Source organism: Capronia epimyces (assembly GCF_000585565.1).
Source record: "Capronia epimyces CBS 606.96 chromosome Unknown aczIQ-supercont1.6, whole genome shotgun sequence".
In the NCBI taxonomy this organism is placed as follows: Eukaryota; Fungi; Ascomycota; class Eurotiomycetes; order Chaetothyriales; family Herpotrichiellaceae; genus Capronia; species Capronia epimyces.
The window spans coordinates 888,003-912,920 of record NW_006912909.1 but is presented as its reverse complement, the minus strand read 5'-3'; the positions used below and the strand labels follow the sequence as shown (position 1 = coordinate 912,920).

At 55.0% G+C, this 24,918-nt stretch overlaps 10 protein-coding genes across 10 annotated transcripts; 4 read left to right on the top strand and 6 right to left on the bottom strand.

The window, feature by feature from the left end:
• Positions 1–568: 568 nt before the first annotated feature.
• A1O3_07202 (uncharacterized protein) lies at positions 569–3,949 on the top strand (the record flags this gene model as incomplete). The annotated part of the gene is made up of 1 exon (XM_007737312.1): positions 569–3,949. One exon carries the CDS (start codon positions 569–571, stop codon positions 3,947–3,949), a length of 3,381 nt encoding a protein of 1,126 aa, XP_007735502.1.
• A 2,006-nt stretch (positions 3,950–5,955) lies between these two features.
• A1O3_07201 (uncharacterized protein) lies at positions 5,956–7,609 on the bottom strand (the record flags this gene model as incomplete). The annotated part of the gene is made up of 3 exons (XM_007737311.1): positions 5,956–6,623; positions 6,715–6,998; positions 7,083–7,609. The coding sequence occupies 3 exons, from the start codon at positions 7,607–7,609 to the stop codon at positions 5,956–5,958; spliced, it is 1,479 nt and encodes a 492-aa protein (XP_007735501.1).
• Positions 7,610–8,956: 1,347 nt separating this feature from the next.
• Positions 8,957–11,129, top strand: A1O3_07200 (uncharacterized protein; the record flags this gene model as incomplete). Its single annotated transcript, XM_007737310.1, has 3 exons — positions 8,957–10,063; positions 10,167–10,543; positions 10,718–11,129. 3 exons carry the CDS (start codon positions 8,957–8,959, stop codon positions 11,127–11,129), a joined length of 1,896 nt encoding a protein of 631 aa, XP_007735500.1.
• Positions 11,130–11,407: 278 nt separating this feature from the next.
• Positions 11,408–13,169, bottom strand: A1O3_07199 (uncharacterized protein; the record flags this gene model as incomplete). Its single annotated transcript, XM_007737309.1, has 2 exons — positions 11,408–12,890; positions 12,952–13,169. The coding sequence occupies 2 exons, from the start codon at positions 13,167–13,169 to the stop codon at positions 11,408–11,410; spliced, it is 1,701 nt and encodes a 566-aa protein (XP_007735499.1).
• Positions 13,170–13,495: 326 nt separating this feature from the next.
• A1O3_07198 (uncharacterized protein) lies at positions 13,496–14,020 on the bottom strand (the record flags this gene model as incomplete). Its single annotated transcript, XM_007737308.1, has 1 exon — positions 13,496–14,020. The coding sequence occupies one exon, from the start codon at positions 14,018–14,020 to the stop codon at positions 13,496–13,498; it is 525 nt and encodes a 174-aa protein (XP_007735498.1).
• A 1,599-nt stretch (positions 14,021–15,619) lies between these two features.
• Positions 15,620–16,363, bottom strand: A1O3_07197 (uncharacterized protein; the record flags this gene model as incomplete). The annotated part of the gene is made up of 1 exon (XM_007737307.1): positions 15,620–16,363. The coding sequence occupies one exon, from the start codon at positions 16,361–16,363 to the stop codon at positions 15,620–15,622; it is 744 nt and encodes a 247-aa protein (XP_007735497.1).
• Positions 16,364–16,913: 550 nt separating this feature from the next.
• A1O3_07196 (autophagy-like protein 3) lies at positions 16,914–18,086 on the top strand (the record flags this gene model as incomplete). Its single annotated transcript, XM_007737306.1, has 2 exons — positions 16,914–17,449; positions 17,504–18,086. 2 exons carry the CDS (start codon positions 16,914–16,916, stop codon positions 18,084–18,086), a joined length of 1,119 nt encoding a protein of 372 aa, XP_007735496.1.
• Positions 18,087–18,972: 886 nt separating this feature from the next.
• On the bottom strand, positions 18,973–19,938 carry A1O3_07195 (uncharacterized protein; the record flags this gene model as incomplete). The annotated part of the gene is made up of 1 exon (XM_007737305.1): positions 18,973–19,938. The coding sequence occupies one exon, from the start codon at positions 19,936–19,938 to the stop codon at positions 18,973–18,975; it is 966 nt and encodes a 321-aa protein (XP_007735495.1).
• Positions 19,939–22,227: 2,289 nt separating this feature from the next.
• A1O3_07194 (uncharacterized protein) lies at positions 22,228–23,055 on the bottom strand (the record flags this gene model as incomplete). Its single annotated transcript, XM_007737304.1, has 1 exon — positions 22,228–23,055. The coding sequence occupies one exon, from the start codon at positions 23,053–23,055 to the stop codon at positions 22,228–22,230; it is 828 nt and encodes a 275-aa protein (XP_007735494.1).
• A 619-nt stretch (positions 23,056–23,674) lies between these two features.
• A1O3_07193 (uncharacterized protein) lies at positions 23,675–24,819 on the top strand (the record flags this gene model as incomplete). The annotated part of the gene is made up of 2 exons (XM_007737303.1): positions 23,675–23,984; positions 24,050–24,819. The coding sequence occupies 2 exons, from the start codon at positions 23,675–23,677 to the stop codon at positions 24,817–24,819; spliced, it is 1,080 nt and encodes a 359-aa protein (XP_007735493.1).
• Between the last annotated feature and the right edge of the window lie 99 nt (positions 24,820–24,918).

Genomic DNA, 24,918 nt, shown 5'->3' with positions numbered 1-24,918 from the left:
GATGACTCCGGGTTGTCTCCTGCCAGGGCGCGCGCCATCTACGCACGCCAGCCAGCATTGGACCAGCTATCCTTTTGCTGCCACCTACCACCCCATGGCTTTGTGATGACCCCAGCAATACCCTGTCACGCCCGCGTTCAATGTTATTTCTGCAGAATTGAAGAAAAAAGAGAGCCTCAAGGGGAGGCTTTTAACTGCCAACTTCCAACTTCCGCTCCGTCAATCTCGATATCTAAGACCCGTTGACCACTCTAGTCACCCGCCGCACTTCTGCCTCCGGGATTCCTCGTCAAGCCTCTCCTACCCCTTGACCACGACTGATCCACCCGCTGCGACCCCCCCTCTGCACGAGCCCTCTTCGCGCTCCTAATCCGAGATACCTGCCAAGCTACGAGACGAACGATCGATTTATCCAGGACCTAGACGCCTCTGCAATGGTCTGACGAGCGTCGACGTGCAAAGCCCACATCTTCCTCTTCCTCCTCGTCCTCCTCCTTCCAAACCTCGGCTGCACCGCCGACTATGCTGTGGATGCGCAGGCCACTCCACCGCGTGACTCTCCTTTTCGATGCTGGCCATTGAGACCATATCTGCCTCGGGGTTCCGGAACACGAGCAGCTTCGACGTGATGGATTCGGACGTTGCCCAGCTAGCAAATCCTCGGCCTATGCTTCGACCTGCAGACGCTACACGCCTAGGCCGACCCTTTCGCCCTGAAGACGCCGAAAGACCTCGAGCTCCGAGCGAGAACCCCAGGCCGAACGGTGAACGAACAACCCCATCCCCAGCCGTGGACACTTCTCCCCCCGTGGAAGACCGGCCGCCGGTACAAAACCCGAGGAACGAGCAGGCCTTGTTGTCCCTCGAGGACACCACTGAACTGTTTAGAAAAAGGGTCGCCGACGCCAGACAAGATACGGAGCATGCACTCGCCGGCGGTGAAGCAGTCAGCGAGGCGGTCAAGCCCAAGCTCACGCTTGACCTGGGCCACTCAAACATTGCAAGACTCCCCGAGAGTGTGGTCGACCTGATCAAGGCCGAAGTGGAAAGACTGTCCCTGTCACACAACCAGATCTGGCACATTCCTCTACGCTTCGCCGAATGTACCCATCTACGGTACCTCAACATACGTTCCAATGTATTCAGGGAGATTCCCCGAGGGGTGTACAAACTCGGTCAGTTGGAGATACTGGATATCAGTCGCAACAAGGTCCGCAGGATTTCGAGTGATATACGGAACCTCAAGTCTCTGCGGGTGTTCTCGATCGTGCATAACCGGGTGGAAGACTTGCCCACGGAACTGTGCGAGTTGAACAAGTTGCAGATATTGAAGATTGCGGAAAATCCTCTCCGGTTCAAGCTGAAAAAGATTGTGGAGACGAAGGAGTCGGAAGTTTCTTTCTCAGAGATGACGGATCATGAGAGAGAAACGGCCATCACAACCGAGATCAAACGGTATCTGAGGGAGACGCACCCCGTGGTTGTGGACGCCGAAGCATCTCCCGATATCGAGGAGGTCCCTATGGAAACGCCGAGACCTCTGAGACGAGCGCTGAGTAGCCGATTTCCCGTCATACCGAGTACCGGTAGTTTCGACACTGGCTCTGAGGGAAATCGATCGTCACCGCTCCAACCAAACGCACCTCCCATACCCACGCGTTCACATTATCGCATGACTTCAGGAACCCAAACCATCCTTCGGAGGCCTGGGGTTGCACCTCTCCTCAGCCAGCACAGTAATGAGAGGAACCGAAGCAACAGCGAGAGTGTGTTGCAAGCGTCGGCAGCGGCTCGCCATAAGAGGATGGGCATGCTGAGAAAAGACAAACCCGACCTGGACAGCATTGACGAACTCAAGGCGAATCGCAACAGCCATCTCCGAGGGTTCAGTCATGGCTCCGTTCTCAAGCGCAACGGTGTTTTGTCATCCCCCGGCGGGGCTAGTTCTTCCAGCCCTAGCAGTCCGCGGGATGCAAGAAGGCACAGGCTTGCGTTTGTGAAACGATTGTCAAGCCTGCCTGAACACAAAGTCGAGCACGACTGGAATAGCCCGGTCATCGAAGGTGCCAAAGGCATCCTGTATGCTCTGTATCAGGTCCACCCACATATCTCCGGCCTCATCGCGGCGATCAGAGGGAAAGAGTTCCGACGAAGTACGTTGGAGTTCACCTTCTTCAATGCCTCGACGCATGTGGATCGTCTGAATGAGGCACTGGAGCAAGCCGACATGGTCGACCCGGAGGATGAAGACGCCGTTGAAAACATCGAGTCCACGGTCCGACAGGACTGTGCGACGTGTATCATGGCTTACACGCATGTGACGGCTCAACTTCAGGATAACGTGAAAAAGATCGTGGCCGGGATCGATGCCCGATATGTCCGGACGCTCATGCTTCTTCTGTACGGGAGCATGGCTGAGGTCAGGAACGCAATCCAGAGCTTTGGCGCGGAAGTCAAGTTGAAACAAGGGCTCGGTCATAGAAGACAGATGTCCAGTGGGAACACGCATCCCATCCAGACCATCCCGGAAGAGTTCAGCACTCCTTTGCAGCCTGCTCGGGCCAGCACTCCCACCCGAGACAGGAATTGGCCTTCCAGACCAGGCGGGAGATTGCGCAGTGACACGGCCTTTCAACATGCAGTGGTCGGAACCAACCCGGTCCATGAAGCGAACTCTGTCCCACCTCTCAACACGGGTGGGCCCCCAACTCCGATTCACTTGACCGGCACCACTCTGAATGGCGGATTTCCAACGGGAACCTCGTCGACGTTTTCCAATAGTGGCACCATGAACTCGGCATCCTCGGCTGGCTTGAGGTCGAGGTCAAGCTCACGCACCGCACAGCTGACGAACGGCATCAGCTCCTTGTCTCTTGCCAGCACCCCTCACTCTGGCGAAGGTTTCAACCTGCCACCGTCTGCTTCCTATGCGGCCCGAGTGAACCCTTCGACCGGTCTGACTGACACTCAAGAGGAGGCCATCTTCGAGCAAATCTTCCTTGCTCTGACGCGTGCGTACGATGCGGCGTTGCATACTATACCAATTGCCAAACAACAATTCCTCCGATGTCTGGAAGCAGCCGAAGAAAACCGCCAGCCCAAATCGGTCCACGAACTGTGGTCTACGCTTGTGTATCGGTGTAAACTGAGCATCGAGGTCAGCGAAGCGCTCCAAATCAGGCTTGTCAACATGCGCTTGAAGGATCCAAGTGTCCATGTTGCCCCCAACGCCAGTGGACGGAACGATCCTTCGCTGTGGCTCCTGTGCAAGACCTTCTTGATGGGCTTCATCGACTTACTTACCGACATGCGAGAAGCAAAATCTCTCCGTTTGCTGTCGCAGGAACTTATCACGATGTTACGCCCCGTGCAAAAGGCAATCCGGGAAGCCGGCCGGCTGATTGAGACGAGCCCCTGGAGGTACCTTACCGACAGCGCCACCGCGGCCATGCCTCCTCCTAGCGTGTTTAATTCCACCTTGGGTCAGCAGTCCGGCGTGAATGGGAACACTTATTCCAACGGTATTAGTAGTATGTCGGGGTACAACGGTACAACCCAATTGGGCAACCACTCACTTCCCAGTCCCTTTCCTCCTCCCGTAGCGCCTATCCCGGCAGTGCCAGGGTCATGGTCTGCTACAAGTGTTAATAACATGACAACGAAATATACGGCCAATGGCAATGCCAATGTCAATGGCAACGGCAATGGTGTGTCTGGCCACGCTGGCGCTAATGGACTCAGCCCGGTCTCTGCACCATTACCAGCGACGCCCTTATCTGCAGTGTTGGGTCCGGCTGCGCAAGCGACGGTGCCGATGTCCACGCCCATACCGAGTACACCTGCGAGTGCTTACGGAGATCAATTTTTCAAGGGCGACGTGTTTCAACGAGCGGACAGTCTATTGAACATGCAGCAAGCAGGGAGTATGAATTTCCTGAGCCGACGGTGACCTTCACGGGGATCGACATGAAGTAATTGAAGAGGAAGCAAACCAATTGGATACCGGCATAGCAGGCAAGGGAAGGAGATGGAGGCGCATATTCGCCGAACTTCAAAGTCGAAATCCCGACAGAATCTCCAGCCGGGGACTGCGACCGACCTTGATGTGTCACAGGGAGTACAATGAGTGAGTGCGATTTGTCAACTATGACATGGAACACGGCCATATTTTTATATTGTTGCCTGTCACCACTATCAGGTATCGAAACCGACCGGGGTCTAGGATTGGATTTCTGAGTGTCAAGGCGCCCGGATTTTGGATTATTTTTGGATCGATCCAGTCGCCAGTCATGACTCGATGTCTCGACAATACGACATACTTGAGTAATTTTCTCTATTGGTGTTTGCACGAGCTTGAGCTTTGATGTGGATGCGAACGATACGAGCTAAGAGGGGAAAGGGAATAGAAGGACAAGGATTATAAGGGCAAGGAAAGGAAAAGAAAGGGACGAAATAAAATTAGACTATACTAACAGGAGCAGAAAGGGCGATGGAGTCAATGAAATCACCGGGTCGGACGGAACAGAGCAACGAATGAGACGGTCGAAGGCTGGATAGCTGGATGGCTGGATGCTGGATAGCTGGATAGCTGGATAGCTGAATAGCTAGCTCAGGATGAATGACTGACTGACTGGGTGTATATATAGTATGGCCGTTGAGGTATCTTACGGTATAGGACAGGACAGGACAGGAAAAGAGGATGGAGACCGGGATAGGATGGCGTCCTGATATCTGATATACTACCAATACTACCACTATGTACATTTTGACAGGAAATCCAATGACAGGAAATCCGAGTGTGGACAATGGACAAGCTGACAGGAAATCCAAGTGTAGACAACTTATGCCCGACGTCGACATGGACCATCAAGCACGTACATGTACATGCAGAGTATCCGTACATACATTGAGGATTGAAGTCCAGCATAAGTACAGTATCTGTAGTTCGCACATACGGACTACACACATTGAGAATTGAAGTCCAGCATAGGTATAGTGTCTGTACGGATAGTCTGATGCCGATGCCGGATTCAATCAAGAAGGGGTAGTCATATCATACATGTACACACATACACATACACATACAGGGGATCCTGCTGTGTTGCTGTTTTGCAGTTGTGCTGTCCTGCTGGTGTGCTGTTTTGCTGTTTTGATGTTGTGCTGGTGTGCTGGTGTGATGTTTTGCTGTCTCGCCGTGGTGTGTGCTGCACAAAGCTATTTTGTAGATTGAACCGCCATTGACGGAGTATAGTGTAGTGTAGTATAGTGTAGTGTCGTGATTTGTTTTGTTTGACCTTTGTTGCCGTCGTTGTCACCCTAGGTATTATGTAGGTTCATAGAACCACTACCATGTTGTAGAGATGAGGCCCTTGGATGGATAGATGACCGTGTGGTAGGTAGGTAGGTAGACACTAGCTGTGGATGAAGAGATGACCGTGTTGTAGGTAGGTAGGTAGGTAGGTAGACATAAGCTGAAGCATTTCAAACGTCTGCGGCGGAAATGGGACGGCACAAGGTCTGGTCTTTTGGTTAGGAGAGTATCGATTGGATTGGCTCGTGTGACGTGTCGGTGCCTGGTGTCTGGTATCTGGCCTGGCGTGGGTGAGTGGGTGAGTGGGTGAGTGGGTGGTCTCTGCAGCTGCAGCTATCGACGACCGAGATTCGCGAGATATCCTGTATGGGTACGGGTTCTGGTTCGAGTGGGAGTACACACACACACACACCCTCCACCCCTTCTCTCTCCCTCTCTCCCTGTGTGTGTGTCTCGATGTCTCTATGTCCTGTGGCACGGTTCTTCTCGGCCATAGTAGGACCCATTGTGCTCTTATGCATAGAGACTGAGTCGATTCTCTTACCGAGTCGATTCTCTTACCGAGTCGATTCTCTTACCGAGTCGATTCTCTTACCCACTTGATTTCTTTGACAACACATCCTCTGTTCGATCCTTCACCTAGCTCATATCTGAAACATGTTGTTCATCGAGCCGTCGGCATCTGTAAAGCCGGTCCAGAAAATATCGTTCAACGGGTCCATCTCGAACACGCCGTTGTCGAAAAACTGCTGTATCGGTGCATGTATGTTTGCACCCACGGCCACACCAGCATTCGCACTCGCATTTGCAGTTGGATTCCCATTCGCATTCACGCCCCCACTCGCACTCGTGGGGCCGGTCTGTGACAGATTTCGGTGAATGCAGGTCTGATGGTAAACTTTGATGGCCGACCACTCGCCCGCCATGCGCTTCAAGCCGTGGTCCTGGGCTGGAGGGGCGCCACTCTGGCGATGCAGTTCTTTGACCCGGACGCACAGGGTGTCGAGACACTTGTACAGCCAAGCGGCGCCCTGGCTGGCCTCGGTGGCGCACTGGGCGGAATCGAGGATGATGGAGGATTTGGTGCACAGCATGACGGCCAGGTTCAGGTAGCGCCAGTCCATGCTGGTCCAGTCTGCCATGTCATCGAGAGACAGGTCGAGCACGTCGGATAGGAACCGCATGGACGACGTGTAGCACTCGTAGATGATGGAGATTCGAGTCGCGGACGGCGTCTGGCCTTGCAACAGACCGTAGAGCCCGACCTCGTGGATGTACGCCCGGGACATGTGGCATAAGCGTGATAGGGGGCCTGGGGGGAGGTTTGTTAGGTCCATAAGTTCGCCATCAGGGGAGACGGTGGATGCGAATGAAGGACAAGGCAATTGGTGAATTGTACAGACCATTTTGGGCCCCGCCCATTGACAGAGATGCCTTGTAATCATTCAGATGCTTCACTAGGGTCTTAACCAGCAGTTGTACCTTGTCGTCGCTGAGCTCGCCGACGCGTTCGCGAGAGCCGTGGTCGAAGGACACCGAGACCTGTTCGGCGAGACGCATGGATCCGACTTGATGGATTAGGGTTGCGTCTGAGGGATATTGCGGATCGGCCGCCAGCGAAGAAGCACACTCGTCGAGGTACTGCGTGTGTGCTAAGAGGACGGGCTTCCGGAACAAGAGCAGGCAACTGAGAAAGGAGAGACATCAATCAGCCATTGGCAATCCAATCATCCAGGTCTCGTAGACACAGACAACCACGAGAGGCTCTTACAAGGTCGAGATTTGGTAGGTGCCAACGTATGCTCTTCGGGCTTCGTAGCTCCAGAACTTGGACGATACGGTCTCGTTGGTCTGGGAGAAGGCCGAGGCCGAACCGACAATCATGTCGTGCTGGTTCATGTTGGTCGGCCGCTGGGTGATGCCCAGCTCGATGGCCAGGGTCGCAATCAGAGACGCCTGGCGGTAGGCCTGGTTGGCGAACGGGGTGGCGTACCAGTGGCACCAGCCAAAATAGACAATCAGCGCCTGCAACAGATCCAGCGACCGTTCCGACTTGACAAAGTAGCGGTCGCTCAGCTCTCTCATGAAACCCAGCTGCAGAGCAGCCTGGCGGGCATGATTCCTCCACGACGCCACGGTGAAGATGGCCCGGGCCAGCAGCGGCCGCTCCTCGATCAGGGCCGCCGCCGAGCAGCCTTCAGGGATGATCACGTAGCCGAAGTTGACCGCCGACATCCGCCGGTAGTGGTGTATCAGGGCCTCGCATTCTTCGAGAGTCAGGTCGTCGGCGCCGCGCATGTCGCAGCTACTGGCCGAGAGACCTGACCCCCGCGCGGGAGAGACAAAGTCGGTGCTCTGTGACTGCACATCGCTCAGGCTCAGGCTCATCGACGGTGGCGGCGGAGGACAGTCAGAGCCCGCCCCAGTGCCGGTGGTGGAAGCAGGGCCTGGGTTCGGGGGCTGTCTCAGCAACGACAGGATCTCGGCGTAGCTGCTTTCTAGCTGTTCGACCCGGCCACGCACTGCCCAGGAGGTTAGTATAGGACGGTGGTAGGGGCAGTAGGGGCAGTAGGGGCGGTAGGGACGGTAGGGACAGTATTAGGGACTGTAGGGGCGGTAGGGACGGTAGACACACGCTTCACTTTCCGCGTCCTTCGCTTGACCTCGGGTAGTCGACATTCTTTCCCGAGCCGGGCACATCTGGGGTCGGTCAGAGGACTTAGCATACACATAGCACACACATATCTGGCCCGGGTCGATTGGCGGTCAAGCCAAGGCTCAGGCCCATATTGGCATACGGAGTCCTGCACGGGAATACACACATACCTGTGGCAGCGCTGGCCTGGGCCTGCGCCTTCGTCGTCGCCCGGCACACAGCGCAGCTTCTTCTCTTTACACTCGGCACAGGCAGGATGTTTCCTCTCGCCAGACATAGTACGGCGGCGGCAGCGGAGGCGGAGGCGACAAGCCTGGACTGATGCTATAGTCTATAGTAGTAAACGCATGGTACAGTAATAACTATTCCGTACACCAGGACAATATAACGGCCCGGTGTGCTTTAGTAGCCGTGTCCGCATTGGCGCAGCCGGCACCCGGAGGCAATTTGGCAGCCGACGCAGCCGACGCAGCCGAGGCGCAGGCAGCAAACCCCTCAAAGCTCAACCTCAACCCTGAAATCTCAACCTTCCTCTCCACCCCTCGACCCCGGGCCCTACAGACGTACACTCTGCAGTGCACCACCCGCTCCTCTCTCCTTCTCGTATCCGTCCAGTGGATCTCAGCCTGGCATGGCAGCCTCCTTAGCTAAGGCCCCCGTGCCCGGTGCAGGGTTCACGGCAATGGTGCCGAGGATGAAGCTCTTCACTTGCCAGGCCACGCTGCCACGCTGCCACGCTCCCAGCTCCCGGCCAAAGCCTTAAGTTAAGGCTAAGGTTAGCCTGACCCCGGACTCGGGGTTAAGGGGGGCATATTCATGCTAGTCTCCGTTCCGGTAGGTACAGTATCCATATATGAGTATGCACCACCACTACTACTATCTCCTTCCGTCTATCTTCTCTGTAGGTCGCGTCCGTCTCGGTCCCAGTCCCAGCAATCTTCAGCACTCTCGCCCGCTCGTCAGGCTGGTCTTGGTCTGGAGGTGTCGACATGGCGTCTGAGAAAGACCACTCCGTCCAGGCGGTGACGAGCCAGCCTGATACCCAATCCCCTACCAACTCCTCCCCCCGATCCTCGCGCGAAACCCAGAGCGACGAGAAAGTCGAGAGGTTGCCCTCCGTCAAGAGCAGCCACAGCCACCGCCAGAGTCAGACATCGCAACACCTGGCCGTCCCCGTCACCGGCGACGGCGACCACGACCACACCCCCGTCGACTGGTCGCAGCACACGCTGCGCAAGAGGCTCTGGCGCCCCCAGGTGACGGACTTCCGCAAGATCGCAGAGCACAAGTATCACGGTGCAGGGACCCTCGCCGACCCGTATATTGTGCAATGGCTGGATGATGACCCCGAGAACCCCAAGAGCTATGCGCTGGGACGCAAGATCGCCATCACGGCGCTGGTCGCTTTCATGACGCTCTGTGTCTCGCTGGCCTCGAGCGCGTACACCGGCGCCGCCCGGCACGTTATCCAGGCCTTTCACTGCAGCGAGGAGGTCTTTCTGCTCGGCCTGAGCCTGATGGTGCTCGGCTTTGCCCTGGGCCCGCTCGTGTGGGCGCCGCTGTCCGAGACTCTGGGCCGGCGCAACATCATCCTCGTCACCCTGTGTTTCTATATCATGTGGACCGCCGTCTGTGCCGCCGCGCAGAACATCCAGACCCTGATCGTCTTCCGGCTGTTGTGTGGCACCATCGGTTCGGCTTCGTTTGTCATCCCTGGCGGCCAGATCGCCGACATGTTCGAGGCGGACCAGCGCGGCGTCGCCATCGCAGCCTTCTCCGCCGCCCCTTTCTTGGGCCCGACGGTGGGCCCGTTGATCGGCGGCTTTTTCAGCGACGCTTACGGCTTTCGCTGGCTCTTTGGGCTGTTGGCTCTCTACGCCACCGCCCTGACCATCCTGGGGGCCTTATTTATGCCCGAGACGTATGCACCCGTGCTGTTGCGTAACCGCGCGAGGCTACTGTCCAAGCTCACCGGCAAAACCTACATGACCCGCATCGACCTAGAACACCCCCTGGATGTGCGTGAGGTCGTCCGCAAGGCCCTGGCTCTTCCTTGGGAGCTGCTGTTTCGAGAGCCGGTTGTGCTCCTTCTGACGGTATGTGTGCAATGCCCCCATCTACCATGGCTGTGAGAGGGCCATGAGCTGTCGTATGTGTCTGTTTATCTATGTTATGGCTAACCCTTTCTCCCACGTATAGATCTACACCGCCGTTATCTACGGCACGCTCTACCTCTGCTTCGCCGCCTTCCCCATCGTCTTCCAGGAAGGCCATGGCTGGAACGCCGGCCAGGGCGGCCTGGCCTTTCTCGGCATCATGGTCGGCCTCTTCATCGGCATTGGGATCATCATCTTCGACAACAAACGCTACCGGCGCCTCCACGAGGCCACCGGCGGATTCGCCCCGCCCGAGTCCCGTCTGCCGCCCGTCATGTTGGGAGGCGTGCTCGCCATCATCGGGCTCGCCTGGTTCGCCGCCACCACCTCGCCCGGGGTGCATTGGATCGTGCCCATTCTGGCCGGCGTGCCGTTCGGCACGGGGTTTTTGCTCATTTTCATGGCGTGTTCGAATTACCTGTAAGTTTAAACGGGTCTGGATTAGATTGGATTGGACTTTTGTCTTTCGTGCCCTTGTTTGCCCTGAGCTTGATTTCCTTCCCCCGGGGACGTCTTTGCTTTGGTTTCCCTTCTCACCGCCATCGGTCAATCGGTCAAACCATCCATCCTCACTAACACTCACTCACCACCCAGCATCGACTCGTACGTCATCTACGCCGCCTCAGTCATGGCGGCCAACTCGATCCTCCGCTCCGCCTTTGGCGCCATCTTCCCCCTCTTCACCACTTACATGTACCGCAATCTCGGCATCCACTGGGCCTCGGCCGTGCCGGGCTTCATCGCCCTCGCCTGTTTCCCCTTCCCCATCTTCTTCTACAAGTACGGCGAGTCCATCCGGCGCAAATGCAAATACTCGGCCCAGGCCGCCCGCTATCTGGACAGTTTGCGCAGCGACATGGAGCGCCGCCGCTCAAGAGCCGAGTCGGCCGCCGCCCCTGCTTCGGCAGAGGAAGAGGAAGACGTTCATGGCAAGATCGAGGTCAAGCTTGAGCCAGAGGATGAGAATGAGGCTGAGGTTGAGACGAAGGGTGAGACTAGAGCTTGAGCAGAGCATGTCCAAGGTCGAGAATGACTTGACTGCAGAGCACGGCACGGCACGGCACCCATATGGGATGGATGGGTTTTTGCATATTCTAATCTAATCCGATCCGATCCCATACTGGCGGATCAGGATCCAGACACAGTACGGATATAGAAACAATAGATTATGGATGGATAGGATAGGCTTGGAAATACTACCTACCTACCTCGCGTAGTCAGTCGGTAGATATTTATATGGTGGCATTCCTAGCCCTGATCAGATACTCCGTCTCGACCTCAGCCTCAGTCTTGTTGAAATACGTTCTGGATCCACTGGACGGCGGCCGACGGTAAAGGTGCAGGCGGATCTGCCGCTGCTCGGGTCGAAGTTCGCGGCTCCAAGGAACTTGGTCTTTGCTTTTCATGATCACCACTCTCACTCTCATGCTCACTCTCACGCTCATGCTCATGCTCACGCCCACGCCCACTCTCACGCTCATGTTCATGCTCGAGATCAAGAGGACCGCCCTGCTCATGCAGGAGAACCCTCTCCTCGGCGAAGCCTCTCTCTCGGCCGAAGAAACATGCCCTGCGCATAAGCTCTGCGAGTTCGATGCCTTGTGTACGCATCAGCGCCGCTAGACCTAGGCCGACATCCACTGGCTGTGCTTTGCCGTCAGAACCAGTAGTAACAGTAGCACCACGTCGCTGGCCTTGGCCTTGCACAAAGACCTTGACGTGTGGGAGGAGCACCGAATCCGGGTTGCCGACTGCCGGCCAGCGATGGAGGACTTTTCGTCTCCGTGGAGTTGGCTTGGAGACGGTCGAAGAAGCTGCTGAGTCGTCCGGAACCAGACCAGCCCCAGCAGTCTGGTCGTCGGTGGCAGCGGGAGTTAATGAAGTGGGAGCTTGCGTGGTGCTACCCCTAGGCAGAATCCCAGCGTCCTCGTCGTGGTCCCATTCACCCCCGTCGCTGTGGTCCAGCCCCATCGCCGCCACCAGTCGGTCACCGACCGTGTTGCCCAGTGGTGTATCCCGGCCCGGAGCTCGTAGGAACAACATCGGGCTGGCAAAGGGATCGAAATACGACGAGGGGGTCTCGAACAGCTTGGCGCGCAACCTGATCAACTCCTCGGCCGCCGCAAGCACTGAGCCGTTGTCGACTCCGTACCGCGCCGCCGTTTTCGGTGTGTGCCTCTTTCGGGCCTCGGCGACGAGCAGTTGTTCCACCACCTCATCCAGTCCGACCCAATCCACCATCGGCTCGAGTGCGGCGAGGGCATGGACGTTGTTTGGCTCCGTCAGGGCCAGCATGGTCGCCAGCGCACCGCCAATGTGGCTTCCCACGAGGCAGATCTTGGGCGGGGAGTCGTGGCCATGGTTGAACGGCGATGTCGACGAGGTCAGAAACTGGAACGCGGTCGACACGTCGTGGATGGGGATGGGGAACCGTCGGACTTCGCCTTGGCCTTGGCTAGAATCCTGCTCTGGTCCTAGTCCTCCTAGACGGTAGTTGATTGTGACGAACCAAGTCGCGGGAGGGAGGGCAGCCCGTAGATATGCCTGTGCCTTTGTGTCTGCGTCTATGTCTGCGCCTGTGTCTATGCCTGTGCCTGTGTCTGTGTCTGTGTCTGTCTCTTGGGACTGTAGCGGGGTGGTGGCAGGGGTACTTTTGTTGGAAATCCACGGTCCGCGAGGTAGATAGACCACCAGGTTCCGCGACTCGTGTGGCTGCGTCGCGGGCGCATGAGCGTGAGAGGGAGAAGGGGAATAAGGAGAGAAGACACTGTTCAGCTCATCAGTTAGCCCAAGTTCACCACTGGACGCTCAGCCTCCTTTGCACATACTCAAGCCTGACTCGGCCGCTCACCCCGACGGGCAGCTCAATCGTCTCATGGTTATGCTTCCGCTTCCAAGGGTAGGCTTGCGACGCTGAGCCCACTGATCTGCGTGGGATCCAACATGTCAAGGCTGCACGTCTCACTTGCGACCGAATGAGGGTGACGGTGACGGCGACGGCGTGAGTGTGACCACAGAGCTGAAGCATCACATGGCGAGGTCGCATGAGGGTTGGCCGTGGGACGCGCTCACACTCACACTCACACTCACTCAATTCACGCGCCGGTCACCCTCTTCCAACAGACACGGGACTCTCATTCATCCGGACACCAACCCAGGACGAGGACGTAGAGATCCAACACAATAATTACAGTGACGGACGGAAACGGAGCTCGGCGGGCCGATAGTGGGGAGAGTGGCTACTAAAAACACTCGATATAGCGATGTACGGAGTATGGATTTCCTCTCCTGTTTGCCATATAGATACCCGACAACCCCAACCCCATTAGAAGAGTGGAAGAGTGAGTTCCCATTCCCAGCATAGCTTCTGCATCAGTATGCACTACCCTTACCCTTACGATCCAGCAAGATGCCCGGACTTTCCAGATCGTCCATGCTCAAATGCGTCCGGTACAGCGCTTCGGCCTGACTCCCCTTGTCCACAATCATGATCATGCCCCTCAGGTGCTCCATGGAATTGAACACCTCGTCCACACATTCCATCATCCAGTTCGCCAGCCGCTTCCCTCGGTATTCCTGCAAGATGTATACGTCGTTCAAGTACACGACCGTCACGCCGTCGGTGATCCAGCGCGTGAGGCCGATAAGCTTCTTCGGCCGCGGCTGGGGCGGGGGGTGGTTGTTGTCGTTATTGTCATCCTTGTTGTTGTCGTTCTCGTACAGTGCAAAACACACCGATCGGTGGACCATTGCCTCCAGTTCCTTGAATGGGAGAGGCTTTGCCCAGCTCATGTCGTCCGAGGCCAAGAATTCATTCAGTGTGTCAAGGGGTATGAGGGTCGGATCTGTCGAGATCTCAAAGTTATCTCGGTGCCACGTCCACGTCGGGGTCGGCATGATCGATGTCGATGTCGATGTGGGTGCCGATGTCGATGTGGATGTGACTGTCGATGTTGGCGGAGCCATTGCCATTGCCATTGCCATTTATCTGTATAGTATTCGTATATAGTATATAGTATAGGTATGGTACAGGACTGGGCCAAGGCTCAACGAAAAAATATATACTGTCGGGATACTAGTACTGTACATTCGGACGAGGCAGGACATGTGAAAGCGCCTTAAGTGAGTCTGGAGAGTTCCACTGCACAATACTTATGAGATGAGTGACTCATACTGTACTCATTTTATTATGGATCTATGGTAGATACTAGATAGTAACACCACTCCGAGCACGTTGTGGCACGAACACCCGACTCTTGGATTCTCCTTGGTTCACAGACCGTCGATCGATGGACTATCATACACGAAGCCTATGCCGCTTGAAGATACTTGCACTCACCATGTTCTAGACACTAAACAAAAGGTTTCGTGATACTTGGACTGAACTGGAGATGGAGATACCAAATACCATAAGGTAGCTAACACATACCAAGTAGCTCACAACTCATGGCACCAAGTGGCTCACAACTCATGGCGGAGGCTGGTTGCTAAGATACAAGGTACAAGATATCTAGACTAGCATATGTACGGAGTAATGTAATGCTGTTCACAAATCTCGATGATCATCTTCAATCTTCAAGATTCGCTCCACCCAAATATCTTGTTGGAGAATCGACCGTAGTGGTGCTTGTGCTGTTGACCCGGTATCTCAGAAAAGCCATTGCATGTCTCGCACCACCGTTCTCTAGCATTTGTTCGTGGAGCTATTGTCTCGGTCTCGTCAGCTCGGCGGTAGCTCCCCGAGCTGGTCATCTCCGCCAACCTCGTCGACCCCAAGTCGTTCATGGTCAATGGATGGCCGATCCGTCTTACCATCGTGGAGTCTTTTGTTCGACGCAGTCAATCCGCGTCTGCCTTGGGAGTAACCCCTATCTAACATGGCTGATGTTGAAGTTCCCCCCACGGCTGTTAAGCCCATGCATCAACCTGCCATGGAGACGTTCGATCTCTTCTTCATCACGGAGGAGGCATTTCTCCATCTCATCAACGACGCTACTGGCGCCAGATACGAGCAGTCGTATGACGCCTTGGTTGTGCAGGCTCAAGCTGATCTCAAGTTGTTTCCCTCACAATCTCATGCATCCTCATGGTCATGTGCATCCGGTTCAGTAATGCAATATCCTCGCCTATCAGATCAGGTCCCCTCCAGAACGGCATTCAAGCCCCATCGACTCTGCGCTCACGGATTGTTGACTGTCGCAACTGCTGCGGCTCAGAAAGTCCACAAAGACCAAGGAGTTAGAGAACCTCCAAATCACCCGTACCTCGATGGGAAAACGTGTCGTATTCCAGGCTGGGCCTTTAGGCTTAGACGGATTGGATCGGCCCTGCTCCCGTTTTGCTTGGTGCTCGACTCTTTCTTTGTGAATCTGTCAGATGGTATCCAGGCTATCGACCTTTTGGTTCCAGAGGATAAGTTCTGGTGCTCTCCAAGTATACCTTAGCTTCAAGCACAAACTGGTGGATGATAACCTGGAAGCACGAAGCTGCACACGATCACCTCGAAGGACTCAGGGGTCGGTTGAAGCCTCCAACACGATTCATATACTGTCGATATTCCGTCTTCTTCTCGGTTCTGACGCCATAGATCTGGTTTCCTGGAACTTTGGTGTTTTGCGTAGTCTTGAATGTGGTGAAGCCCATCAGTTTCTTCATAACCTCTTCTTCATCGTCGTCGTCGATCGCCATACGGTCGCCGTTGGACGACGGGATCTCTTTTTCCGCTGCATCTGCTCGTGATTTTGCCCTTGAACCGTCGACAGCCGCCCTGGGCCTTTCTCTCGACCGCGCCTGGTCGCGATCGGTCCGGCGAGGAGGCGAGCGTGTCCGAACAGAGCTGGTGGCGCCGTTCTTGAAAGGAGACCGAGAGCGTGATCGTCGATGCGAGCGCTCGTTGCGATAATCTAGTCTGCGTAAGTCCAGGACTTCATCATTGGAAAAGTTCCACGCACCTCTTGAGCCGCGGTGCTTGTCCCGGCTGCGACTTCTCTCACGCCGGATCCCTCCGTTTGTGTCTCGATCTCTGTCTCCCTTCCCCCTGTCGCGATCCCGATCTCTCCTCTTCTCATTGCGCTCACGAGATCGGGATCGTTTCCGGCGATCACCTTCTCTACCATCGCCATTTTGCGACTTGTTCTTGTCTCTTCCACCAGGATTCGGGCGCGAATCCGCCTTGTCGTTCTTGTCCCTTGTTGCACCACCGTCGGTTCGCTTGGGCCGTTTCGTGGGAGGTCCGTCCATGATCGCCAGCGGAGATCTATTGCAGCCCACGTCAAGCCTTCTGGTGATCGGATAGAGCTGGACACGCTCTCTGCCGAAATTTGCTGGTCTCGGTATTAACGCGGCCAGCAATACTAACGGAACGGGCCTGTAACTAAAGTTAAAGTTGCGCCTGGGTCATGCCAAGAGACTCACTGATCCGCCGTATTCCAGTTTCTTTTGCTGAGAGTACGGTGGACTTTTGCTTCACAGCCGTCAGCGTCAAGGCTGAAAGACAGCGAGTGACTGTGGCGGTGCATCACGGGGACAAACATAGCAAACATCGTCATCCCCCTCACCGTCCCGTCGCTGCTCGCAGTCACGTCGTGTATCCAAGTCGAGTGCAGCCTGCGTTCAGGTGTATTGCCATTCGAGACACCTCCATCTGACACGACAACCCGTCTGCGTGTTATCCATCAAAGTACCTGGTAGTCTACATTACACCTACCGATTATAGACGTCGCAAGACACAAGACCCCTAGACCACCTCTCCCATCTCTTCTGCCTATCCCTTTGCAGGATATCTCACAAAATGAATCTCCTTCATTCGGCTCTAGATAAAGTGCGTGACCGATATGCACCCATCAAGCATACTTCGACCTTTCGATCGACCGGCCAACTCACTCCCGAGGAATTCCTTCTGGCCGGAGACTATCTGGTATACAAGTTCCCCTCCTGGTCCTGGTCTGACGCCTCCAGCCCAGCGCGACGGGTCAACTACCTGCCTGCGGGGAAACAGTTCCTCATTACACGTGGGGTGCCCTGCCACAGACGTCTAGATGAGAACTTCGCCGGCGGCAACGGTGCGGCGGACGATCTTGTCCGGGATGGCTTTCTGGGCGGTCCGGACAATGAGACTGGTGGCGATGACGAGGGTTGGCTCCGAACGGGAGGGACGACAGAAAAGGAGCAGGAGGGCCTAAGAGGAGAGGTCCGCACCATGAGTGAGAGCGGGCAGCTGGGCAAGAGGGCCAGTGAAGAAGAAGACGAAGAAGAAATCCCGGACATGGAGGATGAGGATGATGACAATGAAGCCATCATCCGAGACAAGGGCGAAGGTGCTTCGGCGTGAGTTTCCTCCCTTGTTTACCACTGGCAAGACTATTGACAATTGTTGAATAGCCCACTGCGGACTTACACCCTCTATATTACCTATACGCCCTACTACCGCACGCCTCGAATGTACCTCTCCGGTTACCTTTCGCCGTCGGAACCGCTCCCTCCACATCTCATGATGGAAGACATTGTCGGTGACTACAAAGACAAGACCGTCACTCTTGAAGACTTCCCGTTCTTCGACACCAGTGTGAAGATGGCTTCCATCCATCCCTGCAAGCACGCCAGCGTCATGAAGATCCTCCTTGATCGCGCCGATGCGGCGTTGAAGCTCCGACTGCAGAAACAGTCGGCCGGCGAGGCCGCGCCAGCCAATGCGTCGGGGATGGAAGGCCTCATCGACGACACGGCCAGACTGAGTCTGGGAGACAAACGACAAGTAGAAAACCGAGGACACGAAGCAGGTGTCAAGGCTGCCACTGGCGGAGCGGGCGGCGATGAATGGGAAGTGTTGGATGAGCAAGATGCCGATAAAGAAGACGAGAGCGACAAGGTGGCCATCCGGGTCGATCAGTATCTCGTTGTATTTTTGAAGTTCATGGCTAGTGTCACGCCCGGCATCGAACATGACTTTACTATGGGCGTTTGATTCAACTCATGCGGAATTCTAGCAAGGGCTATACCGGCAGAATGATGATGTGAACCAGAAGCCGAATTATCTGGGTTTGGTTTTTATGAACAAAGCATGGCTTATGACGAGGGACCTCACTCCACGGTTCCAAGGTTGAACGAGAAGCGAGAAGCGAGAGTTATCTTTGGTGTTGGACGTGAATGCGATCAAACCGGTTGTCGCCGAACTAGCCAATGCTAAGCATAGTATTATGGAAGGGAAATCAATGCTCTGCATAGTATCGTTGAAGGGGAATGTTTTCCTTCGACATGGCCCGAGATCAAATACTGTGAATTCTTCTTCTTCATTGAACCCGAGATCAAATACGTTGTGAATTCTTCCTTGAACCCGAGATTAATTGCCCTTGCCCTTGCCCTTGCCGTACTTCCGACCGATTTTTAAAGACCGACCTGTATGCCGAGATCTTCAGAGACAGACAGGAGATACTGGATATAGTTACGGTTATAGTTGATGGGATGGTACAGGGCTTCTTTGACGCTCGAATGCCTATGTAGACCTAGGACCTAGGACTCAGGACCCAGGACCGAGGATCTAGTGTCTCCTTTCCCCAACTCCACTCTCAACTCGCAACTCGCTAGTGAATGGTGTCTGGTGTCTTGTGTCTGGTGTCTGGTCTGGTTTCAATATAGGAAGCAGACATGGCGTACTCCCAACGTAAGGCCTATTCAGCTTGTAGTATTGTATTCTTCGCAGTCCCAAGGCAAGGCCAGGTCAACTTGTAGTGTCGTATGGGCCTGGGCTCCCTTTTCCCTTTTCTCATCTTCCATCTCGCATCTCCCTTTTCTCTTTTCCTTTTTCCCATCTCTCATCTCAAGTGCCATTGGTCTTGGTCGCATCTCCCATCTCAAGTCCCATTGGTCTTGGTCGCATCTCCATCAGCTCCGTCTCCATCTCCGTCGGCAGTCTTCGCAACACCATTGACCGTATCGGAGACTTTGGAGGGGTGCCCGGTCGAAGAAGGCCGAGGCGCCTGCTTCCTCTGGTGGGTGGTGCTGGGTTCCTTTGTATCCGAGTGATGTTGAGCACCGGTGGAGGTGGAGGTAGCAGTGGCAGTGGAGCTGTTGTCCTTTGCATCCGAGTGATGCTGAGCACCAGTGGAGGTGGAGCTGTTGTCCTTTTTGTCGAGTTTCGCCGGAGCACGGTGGGCCTTGGACGTAGAGTGTGTCTGTGGCTGCGAGTGTCTGTCGTCATTGCCATCGTGGCTGCCATTGTCATCGTGGTGTTCATTGTCATCGCGGTTGCCATTATCATCGCCGGCGCCTAACGCAGAGCCATTGATACCAGGCAGATCGCTCAAGCCAGTTGCCTTGGCCAGACCGCCCGCAACGTCGGTGTGGATTCCCGGGACATCCTTCTGATTGAACCACTTGACGATGTAGTAAGCGGCGACGGCCCAGAGCCAGATAAAGACGGCGGCGCCGGTGGTGAAGAACAGGACAGGCAACAGAATCAGCAGGGCAAAGCCGACGGCGGCGACCACGAACAGCAGCGCGCCGAGCACGCCGACCAAGACGCCCGCCAGCAGGGCGAAGACGAACACCGTCACCGTCATCAGTGCGAACAACGCCAGCGGCAGCCCGCTCATGGCGACCTGCGACAGCAGAAACGACGCCAGGTATGGCCGCTCCGTCGCGAACTTGGTCAGCCATTCTTTCCACTGCTCGCGCTTTTCCGCTGGGAAGAACCGGTCCAGCCACGTGCTGCCCATGTTGATGAGGTTGTTGACGCCGCCTTGCAGAGCCCCCGTCAGACTGCCGAGCCCAGAGCCCGTCACGCCGCCGCCGGCCGAGGATACCTTGTCTACGGACATGGTTGTGTCGTGGGAATGACTTCCTTTCCCGCTCTCCCGTGTCGGAGCCTGCCAGAAGACGTGCTGATGTGTAGACTAGTATTGGAACTGGCGTGTAGATGTGCAGACTGGTATTGGAACTGGCGTGCTGATGTGTAGACTGGTATGGAACCAGACTGGACGCCGCACAGGATCTAACTCGAATCGAGTCGAGTATGCTCTGAGCCGGCAGATAGATCGTAACGTCTGAGACTGAAATGCCGAGTGAGGACCAAATGATAGAACGTTTGAGACTGAAATGTCGAGTGAGGAACAAATAGATAATAGAGTCGGTTGACTGTTTTGATCGATCAGTCACAGTCAGTCGGTCCGTCGGTCTCTCTAAGCTCTGGACGCGTCTCTGGTCTCTGGTCTCTGGACTCTGGCTGGTCTCTGGTCTCCGGTCTTCGTCTCTAAGTTCTGCACGCGTCTCTCGTCTCTCGTTTCTCACAGTGTCGTTTCCGTCACCGGTTCCTTTTAAGCTGCAGTTCCAGCGCGTCACCGTCCTTTTCCTTTTCAATCAAGGCCAGAGCATGTGAAACCTAATCAACGGTGCACAGGTGATGTTGGAGACAGAAACACAAACACAAACACAGGATTCTCTTGACCTGTCCTCCGTGCGCGGTACTGTCACGAATTCCATAGGTTGAGAATCCTGATAGGTAATGCTAATGGACAGTGGACGGGACGGCGTGCAAGCTGGCCAGCAAACTAACTGACTGCTGACACCAGTGCTGAAACCTGTCGTGATGACGTCTGGGTGGCAGGGATTAATAGACACTTGCCATGGCATTACAGCAACACTTTTACATGTGCTCCATCGGCATCGTGTGGCGGTGCAACCATCGACATCCCGACACCAAGATATCCTGATTCATGTGGTACGCGCGACTAGAATCATCCTCCGCGGTTCCACAGAGTCTAGAATCGATATCGTCCTCCTCTACTTGCTGTAGTCAAGCCATCCCACGTCAGGTTGACTATTCGAACGTTCAAGCAATAAATGAACGGCGCTGATTAGGAGGAAGGAAGAATAAGGAGAAGGTGAAGGAGCTGGAGAACAGTCGAGTTCTATTCCTATCCACAGGACAAGTCAACTTTTTACAAAGGTGAAGCTGGAGCTGCTACCAACTGGCCTGCACAGCTGTGTCACTGGCTGGGGCATCATCGAAGGCACATCTTTGAAAGCCTCTGGAGAGCAGCATTTAGCTAGTAGTGGTGGGCAATACACGCAGTCCACCTCGAGATGGTCACACGCACTCATCAACCCGACAAGCAGTTCATGGCCCGTGAATACCATGTCCTTGCCCCTTTCCGCGCAAGGTTGTCCAACACCCGTTTCAAGTTGGCATGCTCGTAGATGAAGGATGAAGCACAACCATGTCCTGAGAAGCCATGCCATGATAATGATCTTGTAGGAGATAGTGTCCAATTGGCCATGTTGGGGGAGGCACAGCATAGTCATTGCCTCCCCAACTGACCATCTTGACGTCGGTGCCATCGAGACGCATCCTGCCAGCCGTTGCAAGGACTGCCTTGATGAAGCCGACGTCAGCTCCAGCATGCATAATGTGGTCTGCACCAAGTATGTCGCTAGGCGCAGCGCATCGCCATTGCGCGGACCACCAGTCGTAACGCTGATTGCATATCTGACTTTGAGCCCAATATGCCTGAGTCTGTCACCTCCAATGGTAGCAATACCATTACCCGGTAGAAGTACTGAGCGGCCTTGGCCAAGGTATGGTATGCTTTTAAGCCTAAACCCGCCGGTATGATCATCTTGGTCGGCTCCTGTTCCGGGATCGAGCTTGATCATTCTACGCGGCCCGGTCTGGAGGTAGTCGTGATACTGATCCTCCTCGATGATTCTTGAGAGGATGCTGTCTTCGGAAGGGACGTTACCACTGAGCACTGATGCACAGGGAGTGCGGTACGGTGACTTTGCTACCGACATCTCACTTATGACGGTATCACCCACACCATGATTGATTGGGCATTGGTCATTTGGCCGATAATCCAGGGCAGCGGCAGGCCCAACACATAGGCCTGTTAGCCTTCCAGGATACGAGTGTTGAGCTGAATAGAATGACATCTGTCTTGCAGCGAGGCGCGCGGAGCTGGCTTCGACGCTACCGTACAGGGTGTACAGCGTTGCCCAGATTGCCTTTGTCCAAGAAGGCCAGTAGATAGAGCAATGCCAACGGTGGCAGAAGCCTCCAGTCAATCTTGCGCAGGATCTTCTGTGTCTCTGCCGACGAAAGAAAGCTTGAGTCAGTCCAATGACAGAGCTATACCTTTCCACTTCTTCGCTTCGGCTTCTGCAAAGTTTGCTAGACTGCCATACGCAAGCACCAGGAATCCAAGGTCCTCTCGGTCAACGTCGAAAACCTCCCACCAGTTCTGTTCGACCAACTTGATGCCAGTCTCGCGTGCTGCCACGTAGATGGCGGCAACGGCGAGAGCGTGAGGCTGGTGGGTAAGGTGCAGTAGCTGTGGAGAGAGTAATCCTGCATTGAGATGTTCAAAGACCCTCCTTGCCAGACTTGCAGATGACACTCCCAGCACCTGTATATATGTGAGGGCCAGACTGTAAGGTAAAGCCACACGAGTGTCGAACCCTATGCCGACAAGAACCACGCTCTCGCAGACAAATAGCCGTTGTCTCTCTCTTTCGTATGTCCCTTCTGAAACATAATAATCTGCCGGATCCGGATCTGTAGGCGCACCCTGCGGATTGACGAAAAGAAGAGGTGAGGCCTTTGAGGTCAGATAGGCATAAACATTGACCACAGAGCGAGGGGCGACTGGAGTTGCGGAAAGCTTTGCGGCAAGATAAATGGTTGCGGCCGAGAATGTCTTGGGGCTGAAGCCTTCACGGTCCTCGGGTCTGCTCGACACCCAGAACCGCTGGAGAAGGACTATGGCTTGCGCAATGACTTCTTGCGGCAGGCGCAGGAGGATTCCGGCCGCAGAAGTGAGTTGAGCCTGGGCAAATCGAACCGACAGGCCATTGTCGCGCTCGGAGTTCTTGAGGTCTAGGAGTTGATTCGAGGTCACCAGCGGGTTCGATAGGTACTCAACGGAAGATATCGGCGCCATTCTTCGGGCATGACAAGTGCAAGTCGTAGGTTGTAAGAACCATCATCAGATCGGGTGAAATGTCTCGTGAAAGTAACGCTAGTGTCTGAATACTCGACAGAAAGTGGGCTACGGTCGAGCAGTATTCAAAAACCATACTTCTTCGAGTTCTGCATCAGTTTTCTCAACTATGGAGGGCTTTGAGAGACAGAGGGACCTTCGGGTTGGTTGATGATTGATTATTATTGCTGTCTAAATGCGGGAACATCAGTAAGACTGATCGTGGTCGGCCGTGGTGGACCATGGTGTGTCCTCCTATGTTCGAAATGACAACCGAGGATCATAGCTTCAGAAACCGCACAAAATGGATGCCATACAAAAACGACATAAAGTTCTTCATGGGACGGAGAGAGACATAGTGATAGGCCCTAGACACAAGAGCGCAACATTACAGGCTGATTATAACTACGATCTCGAGGGCGCATCGGTAGGAAGTCCCGGTTCAGAGGCTGCACTCCGACATTGTACTAGGATTAAGCCAACAAGGCTGAACGAAAAGGATCAATCGGTCCTAGCCCACCACACACCACAGTCAGGCACCGGATACCCATTCCCGACTCGCCTCGAAGAGACTGGAGGCATGTCACACGCAAGCCTGTCTCATCGCCGAACCCATAACCTCCTCTTGATCTCCAAGCTGTTGAATCAGCGCGACCATGCCTCACCACTCACGCTGGTGCTCGATACGCTAGAGCAGCCCGCAAAGCCTCTGTTGTGCGACTATCTGCGTCGTGCCCGGCTCTCGCGGACAACAACAATCTTTCTGTCCTTTGAGACGTTTGTGAAGCCGCGGGATGTGGAATTCTTCGTCCAATGCCATGGTGACACGAAGGCGCCGGAGAGAGTGGCCAGGCAAGTAGCAGAGGCGGTAGGAAAGAGTGGAAACAAGCGTATGTCCTGATTTTCACATCAAAGAAGAAAGCCGAGTCACTGATTTACTAATACCTGATGTCAGGATGTTTGATTCTGATAGACTCTCTGGCTACCTTGGTCTCGATGTCAACGAACCCAACATCGAATCTGAATCTGACGGCATTCCTCTCCTCACTACTGCAGCCAGCAACGCAGCTGCGCAACGACGTACAGAGACAGCCACCCCAAGTCTCGGTGGTTGCGGTCTATCACACTGACATTCCACTCCCGTACCCGTCCACATCGGCTTCTGCATATTCCTACTCTCCATCCCCTTTCGCACTACTCTCATACCTTGCAACAACCATCATCACAGTGCACTCACTATCCATCCTGCAGGCGGAAAAGTCGGCCCAAGTAAAGTCACAGGTAGCGCCTGTGTTCGGACTGGCCGAAGAGGTCGAGGGAGTGGTCATCGGGGCCAAGCCGAAATGCATGGGGTTGAGGCCTGAGGAGCGTGGCATAGTCCTGGAGTTGGAACACCGGAGGAAAAGTGGGAGAGGGGTACTTGAATGGTTTTTCTTGCCCACGGTGGCGGAAAAGAACCAGAGTGGTGTTCAAGCGGCCCGGGAGATCGTCACCTTACTGGATGATCATCCTCTATTCCGCAAACCAAAAGACGATGAGGACCCCGAGCAAGCCTTGTCCGGAATGACCTTCGAGTTGGGCTTGACAGATCGACAGAGACTAGAACGCGAGGGCGTGGTATTGCCGTACTTTGACGCCCAAAAGGCGGGGGGCGGCGAAGGCGGGAGAATCTTGTACGATATGGGCGTGGAGGATGATTTCGACGAGGAGGAAGACGAGATATGAACAGGCCTTTGCAAACAATCATTTCAACCAGGACCAATTTTAATCTCGCCTGCAAAATAGCATCGGCTTCTAATCCCGGTCCACGATACGGGGGTGTTC